Here is an 18962-nt window from a genome sequence, read left to right as displayed (position 1 = left end):
TCTGTCAATTCTTTGTTGACCAAAGTTATATGAGACCAAAAATTAAATATTTATACCGAAGATATAATTCAAGGAACGATTATGTTATATGTTAATAATACTTTTCTCTGTTTTAAATTTATTTGCATCTAAATAAATATATAAAGTATGCATTATATTACATCAATTGTCATGCAGAATTCACCCAAAACATAAATAAAATAAAATAAATTGTGATGACGAATGATAATTTGTATATATTATTTAAGAATATTTTGGTATTATATCGGTAAATAATATTAGAAATATTAACTTAATCAACCACACTGTTTACTGAGTAATAATTGGTATTATATTATTGGTTTAAATTTAATTATATTTATTTTTTAAAAAAATATTTTATTTATATTTAATTAAAATTTTAACTAATAAAATAAAAATATATTAACAACTTGCCATGTTTTTTATAACTAGGTGATACCTCTGTTTTTACCATATATGAATTGAAATTAAAAACATTTAGTTCGATATACTAAAACTTTTACTAAATTTGTATATTATTCACACCAAAAAAAGAAAAATATAGATGTTGTATATTTTTTAGGAAGACAATGTTGACTTTAAAGTAATAATACTAATTAATAGACAATAGATTATTTAAAAAATATATATATAATCCATCGGCCACATTTTGATTAAAATGCGTTTGAAAATTAATACCTAATAACTTATTTAAGCAAATATTATGCATACTTTTTAGTTGAATTTTCAGCAGTAGCACTTAGATACTTTTAGACTCATAATTCTTACTCAAAATTTATGCTACCACCAAACTTCATGAATGAGATGAAGCACAAAGGACAATTAATGTCATCGTCAAATGGAAAGACAAAAAAATAAAAAAATAAAGAATGTTATTAATGTTTTTTGAATTATATAATGATGCCATGCAATTCAATGATTCATTAAATGAGGCATATAATATTCTGAATTACTTGTTCAAAATTTGAATTATAAAAAATACAGTTACAACAAAACTTTAAAATACTTTTTATTTATTTATTTTTTTTGTTTATGTGAATTACGAGACATTTAGAATAAATAAAATCCCATAAAAATTAAATTAAATTATTTGATTTGTTTGTTTGGCTTCATTCATTTGATAATTTATTTCACATAACAGTGATAGAATTTGAATTACACACTATTACACATTATTTGTTTTAGGAAGTGGGGTCTGTATCTTAATGGTACTACGTACGCCACGTGGTTACATACAGCTGGTCAGTAAATGTTCGAGCTATGCGCAGTTTGTTTAAAGACGGAGATTCCCGGTCCTGGGTGGCATGGTAAAAAGGAGTTCGAATTTCAAACGGATAATCACCCGCGGCCAATCCCACAGTAAGCCCCAGAAAGTCCCTCACATGTTTGACAAAAACGAATTGACCTCTGATTTGGGGCAAATTTATCAGCGAGCGTATAAAATTTTGGTGGAACAAGAGCACAGGGGATAATTGAAAATTCAAATAAAATGCTTTAGATTTTATATAACGTGGATTGTGATAGGTGGAGGGGATCGTAGAGTAGGGAACAGTACATAACCTTTTTTATTTACTTTTCAGACGGTTTTGTTGGTGTGTCAGAATCTCTGACACCACACTGCCTCCACTCTATCGCCCTTGTCTTGACCCACTTGTTTATATTATTTTCTTTGTCTTTTTATTTTTTATTTTCATCTTAGACATATTACTGCTGTTACGTTATCAATTTGAATTTTGAAACAAGATTTTATTCCATCTTTCTATAATTTTATTATTATTATTTTATTTTTTTTGTCGCAATCAAATGTCTGGCTCTTAAAATAAATTATAAATTTTTAAGGTTGTTTGACTGTTTTATAAGTTTCACTAAAATGTAATAAAATTAAAAAATTTTAAGATTGCTAGAGTGGATTTTTTATGGTAAGCGCCTTTTATAAGGAGTATTATTAGTCACTTAACACAAAAGAAAAAAAAATTGATTTTTTCATATTTTTTATTTGTTTTTCTTTATTTTGCTCCAATATTAATATTGATATTTCATTCAATAAAAAACAACATTAAAAATGTTGATATTTGATTTATGGTTTAATCGTTATATTTTTCATAGTGAATGTTAAGTTTCATGTGGAATAAAAGATGAACAATAATATTAAAGCTAAATAAAGCAACAATGCAAAGGAGAAATAAAAGAGAATTCATGTTTTTCCACGTACGTTAATCCTCTTCGTTAGCATTTGAAGCTCTCCAATAAGATGTTTACTGTAACAAAGCTCCTTTATCAAATATAAGTTAGAGCACTACTTGACCAAAAATATATATAATAAATTTCTTACCTAATGGATGTGATAATATTATACATAAATCTATTATATTAACATTTTAGATTTATTTTAAAAGAATCTAGCCCAATTAAATAAATCTAATAGTTATGATAAAAATCTTTCATGTAATATATTATGATAAGAAATTTGCTGTATATGTACATTTATCAAATTACAAAGAGTTTCTATTATAATTTATGACTTTTCTGAGTTGTTTTTTCTGTTCACGTTTTAACCATATTTCCAAGACAACCGGTGTTTTTTCTTTTTTTTTTTTTTTTTTTCCTTCTTTACTTTTTATTCATATATACTAAATTCTATCAAAATTAAATTTATTCTTTTTTGATTTGATTAATTTGATCGTTTAAATATATCAAAAAATCAAACTGCGTTATCATGCGGTTGCTCTTTTGGTGGTAAGCTAGAGCATGCTTACTTATAGCCCCGACAACATATTTCATAGTTCACCCAATTGATAATTGGATAAGAACAAAATTAAAACTTTTGTGATTAAAAAAAAAAAAAAGAAGAAGATAGTTTTTATGCTTTATAGTACGTTCAATTGAGAATATTAATGACTGTGAAAAAAAGAAGAAGAAAACAACTAGAAAGAAAAAAAAAAAACTGTGAAAGAACATAATTAGTAGCAACAGAAAGTGAATACTTTCAAGTGTGTGTAATATATATTAATTATCAGGTGTGGAAGCATAATTTAGAAAATTATACAGCTTCAAATGTGTAAAATATATATTAATTATCAGGTGTGGATGCTTAATTGAGAAAATTATACAGATTCAAACATATCTTAAATAATATATTTCAAAACCATGTGAATAATATATTTCAAAACCATGTGTCGATATATTTAAATTTGTATAGGGGGAATGACATTTTATCTAGGAAAGTAGTCTTCTAATTGGGTATCATACAGAACTTTATAGCCAAACCACCATTTTCCCCAACAATCCAATTTATCTAGAAAAATTGTCTTCTGATGGGTATTATACAAAACCTTATACGCCATACTACCATTTTCCCCAACAATCATGTATAATCGAATTTTGTACATATATAAAAGAGTAAGAGATATAATACAGATGTTAAAGAGATATATATATATATATATATATATTTTATAAGTAGTTTGTAAAAGTGATGTTATATATACGGATTTTGATATAGTAAAAATATTATGAGGACTTATACTAAAAACATTTTATGTTGCGATTTGTTTTATCCATATTGATTACTACATAGAAAAAATAAATAATTAATAAATTTTTGAAAAATCCAATTAACTTGTTATAGCAATTACTTGCGGTTTTCACACAAATTTAGGAGGTCGTTATTTTCTTAATTATAATTTATTTAAAAATAATCAAAATGAATTTAAATAAAATGATATTATTTGGATGATATGTATCATCAAATATAATATGCAGTCCTTACTATATTAATGCTAAAATATATATATATATATATATATTCTATAATGTGGATATTATATATTTTTAATTTATGAATAAAAAAAGGATACCGAGAACAAAGCTATTCATGTCAAAGTCTATTAATTGTCTGTGAGCAACTTTTTATTGAACGAATATTGGCATTAACTATATATATATATATATGTTATTTTCTAATCAATTTTTTTCCACTCTTTTGGTTTGTTTGTTTTTTTTTTTTTTTTTTTTGGGTTAATTTTTGACTCGCTTTTATTGTATCGCAAAAAATGAATTACAATATACAAGAGAGCAGAGGTGGTCAACTGGTCCTCACCGCATAGAAAACCGATACTCATTAGCCTTCATTGGGTTATGATAGTGTGCCTTCTCTTTCATTGGATGCTATGATGGTTTTGGTAAACTGGGTGAGAATGAAAATATGAAAGATAATAATGCTTTGCTAACATGGTTTCCAACCCTGAAAATGGTCAAAAATATATATGTGCATGTTTATGAGGTTTCTAGTCGTATAAGAGAAGATATAACTAGTTAACTACCATGTCTCCTCTGTGGGGCTCCTTGTATTCTGTCACTATGTCCTTCCTCTAATTATTTTTCTTGTTATACTGCTTTTTCAATCACAATCTCTTCCAATTCAAGAAAGTTCCTTCTGTCTGGTTGACAACAAATTCTCACATGAACTAGCCTTATTATTATTATTATTATTATTATTATTATTATTTATTTTGGGTTATAGTTTGATATTTTGTTCAATTTTCATCTTTCTAAAAATTCTGGCATTGCAGTGTGTGGGTCTTGAGGGACCATGTACAAATATAATTCCTCCACTAAGAGTTGTGTAATTCTCAAGCCCCAACCTAGTTTAGATAAGTTAAGAAATCAGGTATAATTACTGCATCTAGAATTTGAAGAGGTAGGCTATTTAGATCATAGAAGCTTGGTAATAAGAGACTCGTTCGTACTTTGATAGAAAAAGGCTTTTAAAAGTTTGATAAATTAGTTGGAGAATATGAAAATCAATATCGTTGCTAACAAAAGGGACAACTGTTCCATTCATGTCCTCACCTTTAACTCAACTTTTGTAATTTTGTTCCTTTAGAAGCTAGTATATTAGAAGTATTGGACCTTTTGGAATCCACATACAAGGCCAGAAAGAAGTCCAAATTGCAATTGCAATTGCTTCCCAGTACGTTCAATAAAATGGCTTCCGAGTATAACTTTATTTGTCCTGGCTACGCTTTAAATTTGCATTTGTGAATAATCTGACATAAGCAAAATGATGGCATCTAGTTTGTCCATTTGCTTGAAAATTTTGGTGACAGCAACCAAACTTTGGGTGAAATGGACCACAATGGCCCAATTAATCTAACATATATAGGAATTTGCAACCAAATAATCTCTAGAGTCCTCAAAAGCAGTTGAAGGTTTGTAATTTCCATCACTTATTTTAGATTTTAGACTACTCGTTAGAGAATCTAACTCCTAGTCCCAAATCTTTCTCCTAATCCCTAATTTGACTTTAATGCCCCATCTGATGTTTTATAGTTAAACATAACACTAACCAGTATAACCACTACTATATCTAACTTGTCTGTTACATGTAATTTTAGATGGGCCCCCCTTTTCCCTTTCCTTCACATATACCCATAAAAAAAAACCCCAATAGAAAAGCCGAAAAAGACAGAGCCTTTGAGATTGAGGAAAGTGTCACTGACAGTAGAATATCTTAGGTCACACAAATGTTACCGAGTTGTAGTCCATATTATGCAAAGAAAAACCCATAATTCAACTTTTTACCATTTGTTTATTAACTAAACAAATATTACAACAAACAAACTGGAAAAGGTTGTATAATACATTATTTTATGCTCCACTTTGCTTCTTTTGAAGCATTTGATAGTGGTAAGGTATTGGGGCTGTGGAAAAAAATTTCTTGGACGGCAAAAAGATGTATGGAATTGTTTTTTTCATTGTTTCGGTATATATGCTATTCTTGTGTAAAGTGCTTTTGGAAGATTGATTCGCTTCCATTCACCCTTTATGAAGTCCTTTTTTACTTTTTTCAATTCCTTTGGGGGAGAGACGAAGGCATCTCTTATACTTGTGCATTGCCATAAGCTCACTTTTCAACAATCAACACATTCTTTTTTACAGCACGAATTTTTGAACTACATCCATTTTCATATGTGGGCCAAGTAAAAAGGCTGCACAGTGTAGCATTTTTTAAAATTGTTCGAGGCATTTGATAAAGCTTTTTTCCTAGTGTGCTCGATCCTAATGTGTTATCCTTCTCTGCACCGAAAATAACAATCATAATCTAATGTATTCTCTCCTATTCTATTCCCAAGTTAGTAGTTAAAAACATTCACTCTGATCGCAGTGATTAAAGCTATTCTCTCTTTCAATTAGTTTTTTGTTTTTTTTTTTTTTGGGTTAGATTTTCTTGTTAAATAATATTGGACATTTTTGGATTTTGTGAGAATAATCGATTAATCCAACAATTAAACTTGCCAGAATTGTTACAAAATATTTGAATAAATAGCTGGTAAAAAAACCTCACATCAAGATAAAACTGCTTACAGAGTACTTTTTGGGTGGTTGCTATAAGTTAATTGTCATTGTGTATTTGAAAATTGGACAGCATAGACATAAACGAATGCATATATATTGCATACTATTAATACTTAAAATAGTAAATTATTCGATTTTCGCAAAAAATAAATAATAAATTATACGGATAGATGAAAATTTAACCACTTATGGGCAAGGCTCTGCTGTCGTTGTTGCTGGTTTATTCACTTATGTTTTTTTCACCCTATTTTGTGAGATTTTTTAAAAATGGGTACTTAACTCAGGTTCCATTTTAAATTGTATATATAGAGGTATATATTATCATCGATAGGTTAAAAATATAGTCCTTAAAAGAAGGAGGTTAAAAATATTGAAGAATATGTGTGTGTAAGGCTATAGGCACATGGATTGAGTAGTACTTTGGGAGGTTCACTTGAAGTTGGATGTTTTCTTTTGTCACTTTTAAGCCTTTGATTGTGTGGATATTAGATAAAGAGCTGAGGCTGTTTTTTGTTTTTTGTTTTTTGTTTTTTTTTTTTTTTTTTTTTGTTGCTGTTGTAGTTGGCCTTTTTTTTTTTTCCCCCCCTTCTTTTTGGTGTTTTTTGGGAATAAAGAGCTGAGGCTGTTTGTGGATGTTTACGGTCAACATCAAAATGAATAGCATCTTTTCGTTTCTGGAGATATTGAAAAGCTAACGAGATATGACCTGGGTGTGGCATACAAGATTTTACCCAAAAAAAAAAAAAAAAAAAAAAAAAAAAGGTTTTGCAGAAGTCGTTTTGTTGAATATATAAAGTTGGTAAATGACACTATTGGCCCAGCTATAATTATTATTATTTTTTTTTCCCTAGGTAAATGGCCCGGCTATATTATGTGTATGGGAAAAGGAATTATGGCCCACAACTTTTAATGAATTCGAATTTTTAAAAACCCTTTTTCTTTTGCCCAAAATTCTTAACAGCATTTATATTTTCCAAATGTAAATAAATATTAGTATGTGTTCAAGATCAATGAGTTAGGGACTAATCAGATGCTGTCATTCATTAATTGTATCCCAAAAGATGAACAAATTATATGCGAGGCTGCCTTTTAAGTAGTGTTCCATCATCGCAGAAACAAACACAATGATAGCAAAAATTTTTCTTTTACCCAAACCATGCTTCAATTACCAAAATTTGGAAAATCTGGAATACTATCATATATGTATGGCTCTCCATTTAAAAATAGTAATAATAAAAAAGAAAGGTTAGATTGAGCAGCTTTATAGCTTTACTAGTATTTTGCCCATTACAAAAATAATAATAATAATAATTATTTAATATTTGGACACAGGATATGAATTGTCTTGTGCATTTTTGTGTTGGACCTTCCAATTCAAGTAAAGAATTAAAATCTTCATTAATTCACCATTTTGATGATCTTAAACTGCTTACCAAATCAAGTGCATTAACCTCTTTCTCTAATCATCAACGAAAAAATTATTATTATTATTATTTTTTTTTGGGGTTTGAACTAGTGCACATTGACTAAATGTTACAATACCCCTATCCATAAGAAGGTGTTTCTTACACATTAATACATTGTTTTATGTAGTTCCAACAATAAGTGACAATCGGCGTGTCCAATTTTGTTTGTTTATACTTTCTAACATATTATATAAGATGCGAAATCTAGCTTAATTTAAGATAATTTCTGAGGTTGTTTGTTTATACTTTCTAACATATTAAATAGAATGCGAAATCTAGTTCAATTTAGGATAATTTCCGTGGTAAAAACTAATAATTTGGTTGCCAATTCATTGCATACTGTCCGTCTCTTTCACTTTCATGGGGCATAAAAGATTGATTATGTAGCCTAAAAGTTAGAGCCTTCAATTAGCCTTTTTTTTTTTCAACATGGTCCCTCCAGTCCACCACATACGTAATGGTGAACGAGCAGACGCCTAATTCTCCTTTTGGACCATAAGACCGTGACCCAAATATGGAAATTTTGGGCTTTCTTTTTACCAATTCTTGGAGAAATGATTGTGTGTTTTCGCAGCAAAGTTCCGGTGTCCACGAATTAAATAACCCACCTATTTTCTTTCTATTTTGCATAATCTTGCTGAAAGTTTAACGGACAATTGAACAGTCCAAGATTTATTGCTACAAAATCAAATATCAAATAATTGTTAGGTTAGTTAAATTCCATAATTTTCTTAATTGATAAATGAAGTAATTTATTTGTAAAATTTTATCCACACTCTAAATATATATATATATTTGGTAATACTTAATCATATGTTGAACATATATAAATAATAATAAATAAATAATATAAAAGTTATTAAAATATGCACCAAATTTATTTAGCATATTATGTAGCAATATTTAATTTTATAATACTAATTATGGATATGTTGAAGTAATTAAAATTCTTAATTTTACTGCATTTTGAGTTGGTATGCCAATATATGGATATTCATTTTCTTTTTTTTTCTTTTTTTTTTGGCTACTCATTAGTTCTTATCTACTTGAGAGTTAAGACATTGTGAGACATTGTATTAACTCACGTCACACGTGGACAGAATTCAATTTACTCTTGAGCCACTTGATCAATTATTTATTGTCGTTTAGCTTTCAATTGGTGAACAATGCCTGGTGCAATCACGCGTAGCTATAGTCACTGACCCAAAAAAAAATAATAATAATAATAATGTTCCATGCAATAATAAAAGGAAAAATTAGGTTTATGTGACCAACTATGGGCTATGTTAATTGAACTTCAAGCCAAAACTACACTCCTTACATGTTAAAATGCAAAACGCCATGTGACTGTTAGTGTCATGAATGTGATGGTGGGGATCGTGACTGTGATGAACATGAACCACAATTGTTCGATTATAAGTCAAATTTTCTGTACATTTTTTATTTGCTTTATTTTAATTTATTTTTGAATCAAAGGTTGTATGTCTGCGTTTACGTTTATATAGATTAATATTGGAAATAGTGTAATTCTCTAGTATAGTTGAATTTATAAATCCACGACTAAAATAAGGAAAAAAATTAGTAAATAATTAACACAAAAATATGAATTAAATTAAAGGTATTATCTTATATGAGCTGGTACTGTATTTTGAGTCCGTTTGCCTATATATGGATATTCAATTTTTTTTAATCCACATCCTTCACATGGATAAAAATCAATTAACTCTTAAACCGCTAGATCAATTATTCCTTGTGGTTCGATTTTCAAATGGTGAGCAGTGTTGATGCCATCACATGTAGCTATAGCCTAGCAACCTAAAAATGATAAATAATTAGTTCCACAAAATAATAAAAAGAAAAAATTAAGCTTGTGGGTAACCTATAGTCTTGTTGTGATTTAGTTGATGATCTACGCATGCATCTCCAATTTATTTGTGGCCAATCTTTTGTGTTATTGTCCTTTTTTATTTTAAATTCTAGAAATTAGAAATTAGAAATTAGCAAAAAACCTTAAAATATAGAGACAGATTATTCGAATAATTACCAGATATACAATAAAATAGAAAATAACCATATTAACTTCAACCAAAAGTGTCAGACCTTCTTTACTGCAACAAGCGTAAAATGCATATTTTATAAGGGAGCTACTTTCATATGCTTAAGGAATATTACGGTGCATAAGCCTAAAACACATTTTCAAAAATGGAATAATATTTTTTTGGGTCTTAAACCCCGGTATCGTGGATTCCATTTTTCTTGAGGTCACTAAGCCACACGATTCTATCTTTCCAGTAAAAATGGGATAATATTAGCCTCCACGTATATCTCCCCCATCTTCATATGTGGCATTTTGTTTTTTCGGTGGATGTGTTATCAAGTTTGTTGCACATATGGCTGCTATAATAAAGGTTGCAATAAATCAAGATTCTTTCATTAATACCAGGATTAATAATACTTTTGAAATAATTATTTCTTAACAACCCAAATTTTGTGGGATTCAATTATTACTTGGTGAAAGATAATAATAATAATAATAATTATTATTTACATATTACACATTACATGCTGGATTTAATTTTAATATTCACTAAAAGCATATTGCGTTTGCACTAAGTAGAAAAAATGAAACAAAATCATAATTAATTTGTTAAATAATTGTAATAAAATACTTTAATATATGCGTAAAGGGTTGTTTTAATTTTTTAATCATCATTATTATTATTTTTAACCTATTTTTTAATTATTATTATCATTAAATATATATATATACAGACCACATCAAAATTCGACGCTTTTTGAAAAAAAAAAAAAGCATTAGATATACAACATATACAGTAAAACTGACGTTTTTTTTTTTCAAAAAGTATTTGCTTTTGGAACAGTTCCCATGTGAACAGTCCGCACCCAGATAGTTTATACAGTAAAACTACTTCATATATATATATATATATATATTTTTTAACATATTCTCTTTCACTTATTTATTTTTTATTTTTGGGTAATTATTCTCTTTCATTTTCTAAGATTGAGTCATTGTTATTTTTGAGGCGGGAGATTATGAAGCCTAAAAGTTAAAGCCATGGTCCGGCTACATAGTTAATGGTGAACCAGTACACACCTGACTGTGCTTGTGGACAGTCAAACCATGGCCCAAATATGGAAATTTTGGGCTTTTCTTTTAACATATTGTTGGAGAAATGGTTTGTGCTTTTTGGCAACAAAGTTCCATCTTCCATGTATTAAAATAACCCATCGATTCTATTTCATTTTTTTGTAATTATTAGAATGTTTAATTAGCAATTGAACAGTCCAGGAAACGTTGCAATAAAATCACACAATTGTTAGGTTAATGTATTAATTTTATCCACATTCTAAATATAGATTTTTTTTTTTTGGGGGGAATATTAATTATTGATATGTTGAAACATATACAAAAAAATCATTAGAAAGAAAACAAAAATAAAAGTAGGACCTGTCGTTGGAAATCCTTGCGGCGTTTACCATGTTATTTGAATGGACTATTTTATTTCCACACTGTACGTAGCTTATGAGCCCGTGGGTTGGAGTTTTTCCATGATAAGCCCAGTACTGCAGATTCTCAAAAACAAAACTAGGCCCTGTAAGAAAACCAAGTGCAACAGCCCATTATTACCAAGAGAAAAAGTGCAATAGCCCACTTATTCTATTCTCAATCTTTCTTATAATAATTTCTGGAAACCCTATTACAAATTTAATAATTCATAATCCCAAGTATCCGACAGGGATGTGAGGATGTAAGAAAGTACTTCTGTCTGTACATATAAAGTCTAGTTAATCATTTTCATAAGCAGCATCATTAAACAGTCAAGTTCTTCATGGAAATCTGTTAGATCAATCCCATAAACCATTTCAGAACGAGAATTTCAAAGTATATGAGATTCCATTCTTTTTCCAAGTAAAATATACATGTAAAAATACAATTTGATCTACCAAGCAAAATATACATGTAAAAAAAACATGGACCTTATCTACATGTTATCCCTCAATTTTGAGCTAGAGCAAATAACTTGTACATTAATAATCTACAAAACAATTGATTGCCTTGTTTGATCAATTATTACCATGGGTTTCAGGAGCTGTAATTGGGTGTCTCTCGGTGTGCTACAAAACTAAGTTCAATACCAGAAATTGCTTGGTTTGTACTTCCAAATTCTCTGGGAGGAGTTTCCTGCTCTCCTAAGAACGCTAAGTCTGACTGATCTGTGTGGATTGAATAAGTAGATGGACTGGGATGAAAGTTGATTTCTGTTGAGCCCTCACGTGCCCCATTGACCATATGATCACCCCCTCTGCTGTCTTCTTCAACTTCAGCATTCTTCTTAAAAGTATGCGAACTCAAGTCCTTGTGGTCGTAGATTCTTAGCATTTCGAGTACTTTTTCCCATTTCGAATCCACTCTATCAGAATCAGTGATGATTTGCCTTTGCTGATAGATAAACATAGCCGCAAATACTATGAGAGCTGAGAGTGCAGCAACTCCGGTAATGAGAAATAAACCCCAAAAGCTTTCAAGACCAAGAACGTTTGAGGAAACTTGTGAGTTAAAGTCTTGGTAATTAGTTACTTGCCCAAACCATTTCTTTTCTATTTCCTTTGTTTTGCCTCCCTCTGTTACATTTAAGATTGCCCTTGAAATATCTGGCACCAGAGGCGAGCCTTTTGGAAAGACCTATATGAAACACACAGACATATATATTGTCAGTCGTTTATAAGGTCAGACATGATAATATTATACTAAATCCACGATAAGAAAATAGTTATATATATATATTTATGTATGTAGATAAATATATAGATAAAAGAGAAAGAGAGAGTAATTGAGAGGGCTTACAAAGCCAAAGCCATCAGTGTTAAATGAGGGTTCAACCATTGCATATTTGGAGCCATACTTTGCAAGGAAGAGTTTCATGTAGGGGTATTCATCTAAAACAGCAGCGATCCCACCTTCTTCTTTTTTCTTTTTAAATAATAATTCTAATTCTTCCGAGGATTTATAAGTCTTAAGCTTGGATTCGGGAAATCCGAGACCTTTCAAAAGTCCTAAAACAAAAGAATCTTTGAGGTAACCCACATTCTCTCCGTATTTAAGCAACTGGTTCAAGTCCGTCACAGTTGGCTGGAGTTGTTGGACTGTTAGAAGTGAGGTTAGACTTGCAGTGTAACTCTGAGTCAGTATTAACACCACAAATATCCATACTGTTACCACAAACCTCGCCAAGTTGCTAACCACTCTTTCCCCTGTAAAATAAGGACAATCATTCAAAAATTAATCATGTAGGCATTACAACAAACATGTGGCGTGAAAAAAAAAAAAATAAATAAATAAAAGAAGGATCCGAGAATTACGATGAGCAAAGACCATGGTTGAGAAGGAGAACCAGAAGCTTGTGCCAATTTGGTGTGAAGGAGGTCCTCGAAAATCTTCATTTATCCGATGCTCAAGAACCCAAACAACAAAACCGATGAAGACAAAGAAGCAAAAAGTTGTCACCCAAAGATCCCATGTCAAAGGTTTCAAGAAAACCCATGGGTTTTTGCTCTCATTGTCTTTAACCGGAACGATCATTGTCACACCAGATTCTGTGAATGGCAGCGTGAAGTCTACATTCAAGGATCTGTTAAATCTAATCGTTATGTCACCAACCACAGCATCGAAGTTCTGTAGATAAAAAAATAAAAATAAATAAATAAAAAAATAGTATTACAATGACCCAAAAAAAAAAAAAAATAATAATAATAATTTTAAAAAAAAATTCCATTGAAGCAAACATAAAAATTAATACACATACATAGAGTAATTGTTTTTCACAGCTGGTTTAAAAATTGTACCCAGAAGAAACCCCAGGTGCATAAATTCCATTTTCTAGCTATATATATATATATATATATATAATTTTACTATCATGAGATAGACCTTTAGTTACTTGTAATGCAAATAATCTATGATATAAATTATATCCTATCATAATGTAAGTAAGTACCAAATATAGCATAACCATAATATATGTAATCCTATTACATGTTACTATAGTGGGAATGACATCCAATTACATATTAGATACACACTACACAGGAAAAAATTCACCATAAAAAAAATATATATATATATATATATATATACATTTAGGAAAAGGATAAAAGAAACATACCCCAAGGTGCACTTGATAGACCAGATCATCATAAGTACCACTGCTATCACCATTTGGCTTCGCAAACGGAATAAATTCGTAGGTAAGACCATAAGGCAACGATTTCACTACGGCCTCAAAGACGTCTATGCAGTAGCCACCGATTTCCGTTCTGTTTCTTGCATTATCATGTTTCACTTCAATAAACTCATTGAAACCACCTCTGGATGGAACACCAATTCTCAACTTTTTCCCGTTTGTCGGAATCTCCCATCCTTTTGGAGTTTTTGAAGTTTCACCAGGCCATATAATTGGTCCCAAATTATCTCTCAAATTCATTTTGTTGCTCGTGGTCGTCGAACGCAATTTTCTTACCAATCCCTTCTCGGGTGTCCAAAATCCGACCACTCTTTCCCAATTACCATTGACATTGATTATCTCGAAAGTTGAAACATCTAACTGCCTATTAACAAATCTGAAATCTCCTGCCAGACCATTGAATCTCACCCTTGTTAATTCTTCGCAAAGTTTTTGACCATTTTGAGAAACCCCAAATGATTCAAGGTCTGTGTTTTGGTTTTGTGAAACATTGTTGTCCTGCTCGAAGTCCCAATTTCCAATCCCAACCTCTTCAACTGCTCTAGCCAGAGCTATGGCAGCATCATAAGCCCATAATCCGAAAGCATTCAGTTCAATATCATGTATGTCTGGATTGTCCTGTCGAAATTTCCTCTTCCATCGAGCTCTGAAGTCTTTAAGCTCATTTGTCTCAGGGACATGAGTCTTTATACCCAATGTCCCTTGCATAGAATTCATGACCGAAGAATTGGATTTCAATTGAAAAAGATTATTAGTCATGACATTTGTCATTATCCAAACATACCCTTCTTCCATCATACCAATCTCTTTTGCCTTGGTTAAAAGCCTAGAACCCAGATCAGAGTACATATGGAGAATGAAAACTCTGCTCTGCATTGACATCAGCTTGTAAAGCTCTTTTTCTATTTGATCCTCGTTGGCTTTCGGAGAAATGACACTCCGGTAAGGGACACCAGCATCGATCTGTTGCAGAGCTTCCGTGAGAAAAGGTATTAGTCCTTCTCCATATATGTCGTCCACATAAACAGGGACGACTTGTCTCCATCCAAAGGCTTGAACCAGTGAAGTAATGGCTTTAATTTGAGTTTTGACGCATTCTGTAGCTCTGAAGAAGTATGAACTCCTGGTGTTGAGAGAGGGTGTGGTAGCTGAGAAAGATATGATAGGAACTTGAGCTTTTTCACCAAGATCGACAACAAAATTTGCCTGCATGGATGTCTGAGGCCCTATTATGGCTTTGACTTGTGCATTCTTTATCAGGTCTAGAGCTGCATGTGTTTCGTATATAACATGGATAGATGAAATTAGATTAGCAAATTACCTATGCGGCAAAGTAGGAGAAGGAAAATTCAACGCAAAAACAAAGAGAGAAAAAAAAACTCTGTATTTGGAATATACATGGTACATGTTACAACGAAATGTATATACCCGTCTTTATAAATACAATATAAATTAAATTAAACTAATAAAGAATGATTAAAATTAACTTTATTGTGCAAAAAGTTAATTAAAATGAATATATATCTAGACGATAAATATTTAAGATGGCAAAGTTGTTTGGGGAATATGAAAAAATATCTTAGAATTAAAAGCTAATATAAAAATAAAGTATAAATTCATCCGTCATCGATAAAAAGACAGTTGGCTTGAAAAGGAAAGACAGAGAGTTAAAATGAAAGCAACATGTTGCAGGTCCACACGGGATTGACGACGAGAGGAAATTAACAAAAATTAAGCATTGGTGGAGGGCAGTAGTAGAATGGAGACATGGATTTTAATTTATTTACACCAAATCGGTATATGTATAAAGAAGCCAGCCATGTTTGTTAAATAGATCCTGACTTCCCGAATATAAGAAAAAGAAAGCATTTCACCCAAAAAAAAAAAAAAAAAAAAAAAAAAAGAGAAGAAAAGAAAAAGAATGCAATATATACATTCTCTTAATTATATTTAATAATTAAATGCTCTTTTTCAACCATCCGAAAAGGCGAATTAGGGCCAGGGTTAACGAACCTCTTTTCCCCATAATAATGGTTAGCTAGGAACAAGCTGTTCATGATTAAATTTTGGAAGCAATGGGCTTTTAGGGCACTTATTATTATTATTATTATTTATAAGAATATCCTTTTACAATTATTATAATTCCTTCCTCCCCATCCCCATGTCTAACCTATGTTTCTTTTATTTTTATTATTATTATTTTTTTTAAGCATGTTGGATTTATACGTTCAATAGTAGAATAAAATATCCATTCTTAAGATTTTAATATTGAATTTTTAAAATTAAACTTATATATTTTTATGGGATTTCAATTTTTCAAAATAGAGAATTTTTTATTTCTTTCAAAAAGTTTAGAATTTATATCCTTAAAATAAAGGAATAAAAAGTAATATTCACACTTTTCTATACGTGAAGTTTCGATTTCAAATAACTTTAATTATTTAAAAAAAAAAAAAGGTTCAGATTTCAAATAACTTTAATTTTTTTTTTTTTTAAAAAATAGGTCCATAATTTGCACATTTTTAAAGTCTTCTCGGTGGTCCATTCCATGATTTAATTTTCAACTATCTAAGCCTAAATTTCAGCAATACAAACATACACATTAAATTCATCATTTTTTTTTCGGCATTAGTAAATAATATATATATATATATATATTTATCTGGTTAAGTCTAAAAAATTCAAAAGTTAATAAAGTAATTAAGATACTTTTATTATTAAAAAATGAGCACAATTATATATTCTCACTTAAATTGAAGTTTTTTTTTTTGAGTTAAATATAATTGAATGTAAATTTCCAACAGTTAATATATGGATTGCATTTTCTAGGTTAATTATTAAATTTACAAGCTGGTACTACTAGAAATATATATACATACATTAATATAACGAATAGAGGCAACCATTCTATTTTTAAAAAAAAAGTAAACTAATAAAGTAGAATATCAAACTAGAAAATAGGAAACTAATTAAAATGTGAGTAGCAGTTCTTTTTAAAAAAAAAATTAAAATAAAACAAGTATTATATAAAATGAACAAAGTTTGTACTTTCGATAAATAACAGAAGACAACTAAACCAGATGACAAAAGACAAAAAAAAAAAAAAAAAAGGAAAAGCAAAAAACATAAACATAATTCTGTTTTAAAAAAATAAAATAAAAACAAAATCATCAATCTCCATCACTCATATTTAGTAAAAATAAAATGGAGCCAAATATTTTTATTGGCAATATGTTCTTGTTGTCGTTGTTGTTTTTTTATTTATTTATTTTTTATTTTTTTTTTAAAATAGTGGAGAGTGAATATTTTAATGGTAGGATAAAGTATTTTCTTGGGGGTATCAGAAGCAAAAAAAATTATTTTATTTGGGAAATCAATTATATTCTTCTTAACTACTTTATATATTCTATAATTAAAAAATATAAATAAAAATGATTCCATAACTAATCATATGCAGCTCCATTTACGCCCATATATATGTTAGAAGTTTTGCTTTTTTTTTCTTTTTTCTTTTTTCTTTTTTTTTTCAGCAAAATAAACTTTTATTAAGAACTGAAATAGCGATTTACATCATCTTGCAAAATAGACACTAACCAATTAAATCGGTTCTCTTTTCAAGGCTCAAAAGAAAAACGTAAAACCTGCGTGCAACACGATTTGTTTCACGATGAGATTAAGCTTTTTCACATTTCACAAGCGGATGCTACGATTCAGAGTTGGTCAATAACGGTGACTTAAATAATTTGGTTATCTTTAAAGTTTGACTTTTAAAATTTCGACAGTTGTCTAATACTATATACTGCCCCAAAAAAATGTAAAATGAAAGCCGTAAAGAAAAAATGGAAAAAAAAAACATAATAATAATAAATCAATCTTCTTCTTTCATCGGTGTGAGGTGTAGCTAAATTCCAATCATGCATCTCCTTATCATTTTTTCATGGTGTTTATTACCAGAGACAATAGAAATCAGAAATTTTTCGCACTAATTAAGAAGAAAAGGAGTACATACTCTATATATATATATATATATATATATATATAGAAAGAGAGAGAAAGAACCTGCGGAAGCAGCTCCGACTACGTCATTTTTGGAATCCCTGGCATCGATATGAAGCCTGGTTTTGTAGTTATAGCCATGAGAGGCATAGAAGTCGGAAAGCGCCATTTCTATGCAACTCAACCCCAATTTTCCAACCCATCTCTCGAAATCAATCACCAAGCCCACACTTATTGGCTGTGCCGTTGACGTTGTTGTCGTATTTTGTGCTGCGGCGAAGTCTGCAGAGAACAATTTCGCTATAGAGATGGCGAAGATGAAGAAGAGTAACGAAGAAGAAACGGCTGTTCTAGTAGCTTTCTCCTTCATGTCTCTTTCCAAACGCTTTGTAAAATTAAGCAACTACGCAGAAACTCTACTTCAAGCTATTTTTATAAAGATATGAAAAAAAAAAAAAAACCAAATAAAATAAATACTGATTTGATTCTATGACCATGACTTTGGAAGCTACTTGTGCGGTTCCGTCTTCGCGGTTCTAATTTTTCCAACCGTCTTAATTTTCTTCAATCAAAGGACCCATTCGACCTTTCAATGATGTACTATCTTCCTTTTTTTTTTTTTTTTTTTCTAAAAATAAAAAATAAAAAATTCAAGTCAGTCTATTTTGATTTTCTACACGTATTATTAATTCTTTTCCATAGAAAATATTTATCCGTAACAATCATGGTGTCATAAAAAAAAAAAAATTTGATTATAACACTTATAACATCACTGTCATAATTTAATTTCTTTAACTTTTATTTAAAAAAATAAAAATTTATTTACACTAACTATTAACTAACATGGTCACTACCA

The 18962-nt window shown here is 29.8% G+C and overlaps 1 protein-coding gene across 2 annotated transcripts; it reads right to left on the bottom strand.

The window, feature by feature from the left end:
* Positions 1–11241: 11241 nt before the first annotated feature.
* On the bottom strand, positions 11242–18566 carry LOC107414681 (glutamate receptor 2.8). Of its 2 annotated transcripts, XM_060820030.1 has the most exons (6): positions 18170–18566; positions 14033–15378; positions 13230–13542; positions 12715–13121; positions 11945–12552; positions 11242–11461 (listed from the first exon to the last, which is right to left on the bottom strand). In XM_060820030.1, exons 1-5 carry the CDS (start codon positions 18474–18476, stop codon positions 11953–11955), a joined length of 2973 nt encoding a protein of 990 aa, XP_060676013.1. In that variant the 5' UTR covers positions 18477–18566; the 3' UTR covers positions 11242–11461; positions 11945–11952. The 2 variants fall into 2 exon arrangements, with proteins under 2 accessions (XP_060676013.1, XP_048325861.2); XM_048469904.2 differs by lacking the exon at positions 11242–11461 and having other exon boundaries at positions 11708–12552; positions 18170–18565.
* Positions 18567–18962: the final 396 nt, after the last annotated feature.

Source organism: Ziziphus jujuba, chromosome 8, assembly GCF_031755915.1.
Source record: "Ziziphus jujuba cultivar Dongzao chromosome 8, ASM3175591v1".
NCBI lineage: Eukaryota > Viridiplantae > Streptophyta > Magnoliopsida > Rosales > Rhamnaceae > Ziziphus > Ziziphus jujuba.
Note: the sequence above shows the minus strand (reverse complement) of the source record. Positions and strands in the feature narration are given on the sequence as shown.

Excerpts from the sequence above, each read along its gene's own strand:
- LOC107414681 (XM_060820030.1), bottom strand. The coding sequence starts at position 18,476 with ATGAAGGAGAAAGCTACTAGAACAGCCGTTTCTTCTTCGTTACTCTTC. Across the intron at positions 15,379-18,169 it reads AGTCGGAGCTGCTTCCGCAG|CTCTAGACCTGATAAAGAAT; the intron begins GTTCTTTCTCTC and ends AAACACATGCAG. Across the intron at positions 13,122-13,229 it reads AACCATGGTCTTTGCTCATC|GGGAAAGAGTGGTTAGCAAC; the intron begins GTAATTCTCGGA and ends CTTATTTTACAG.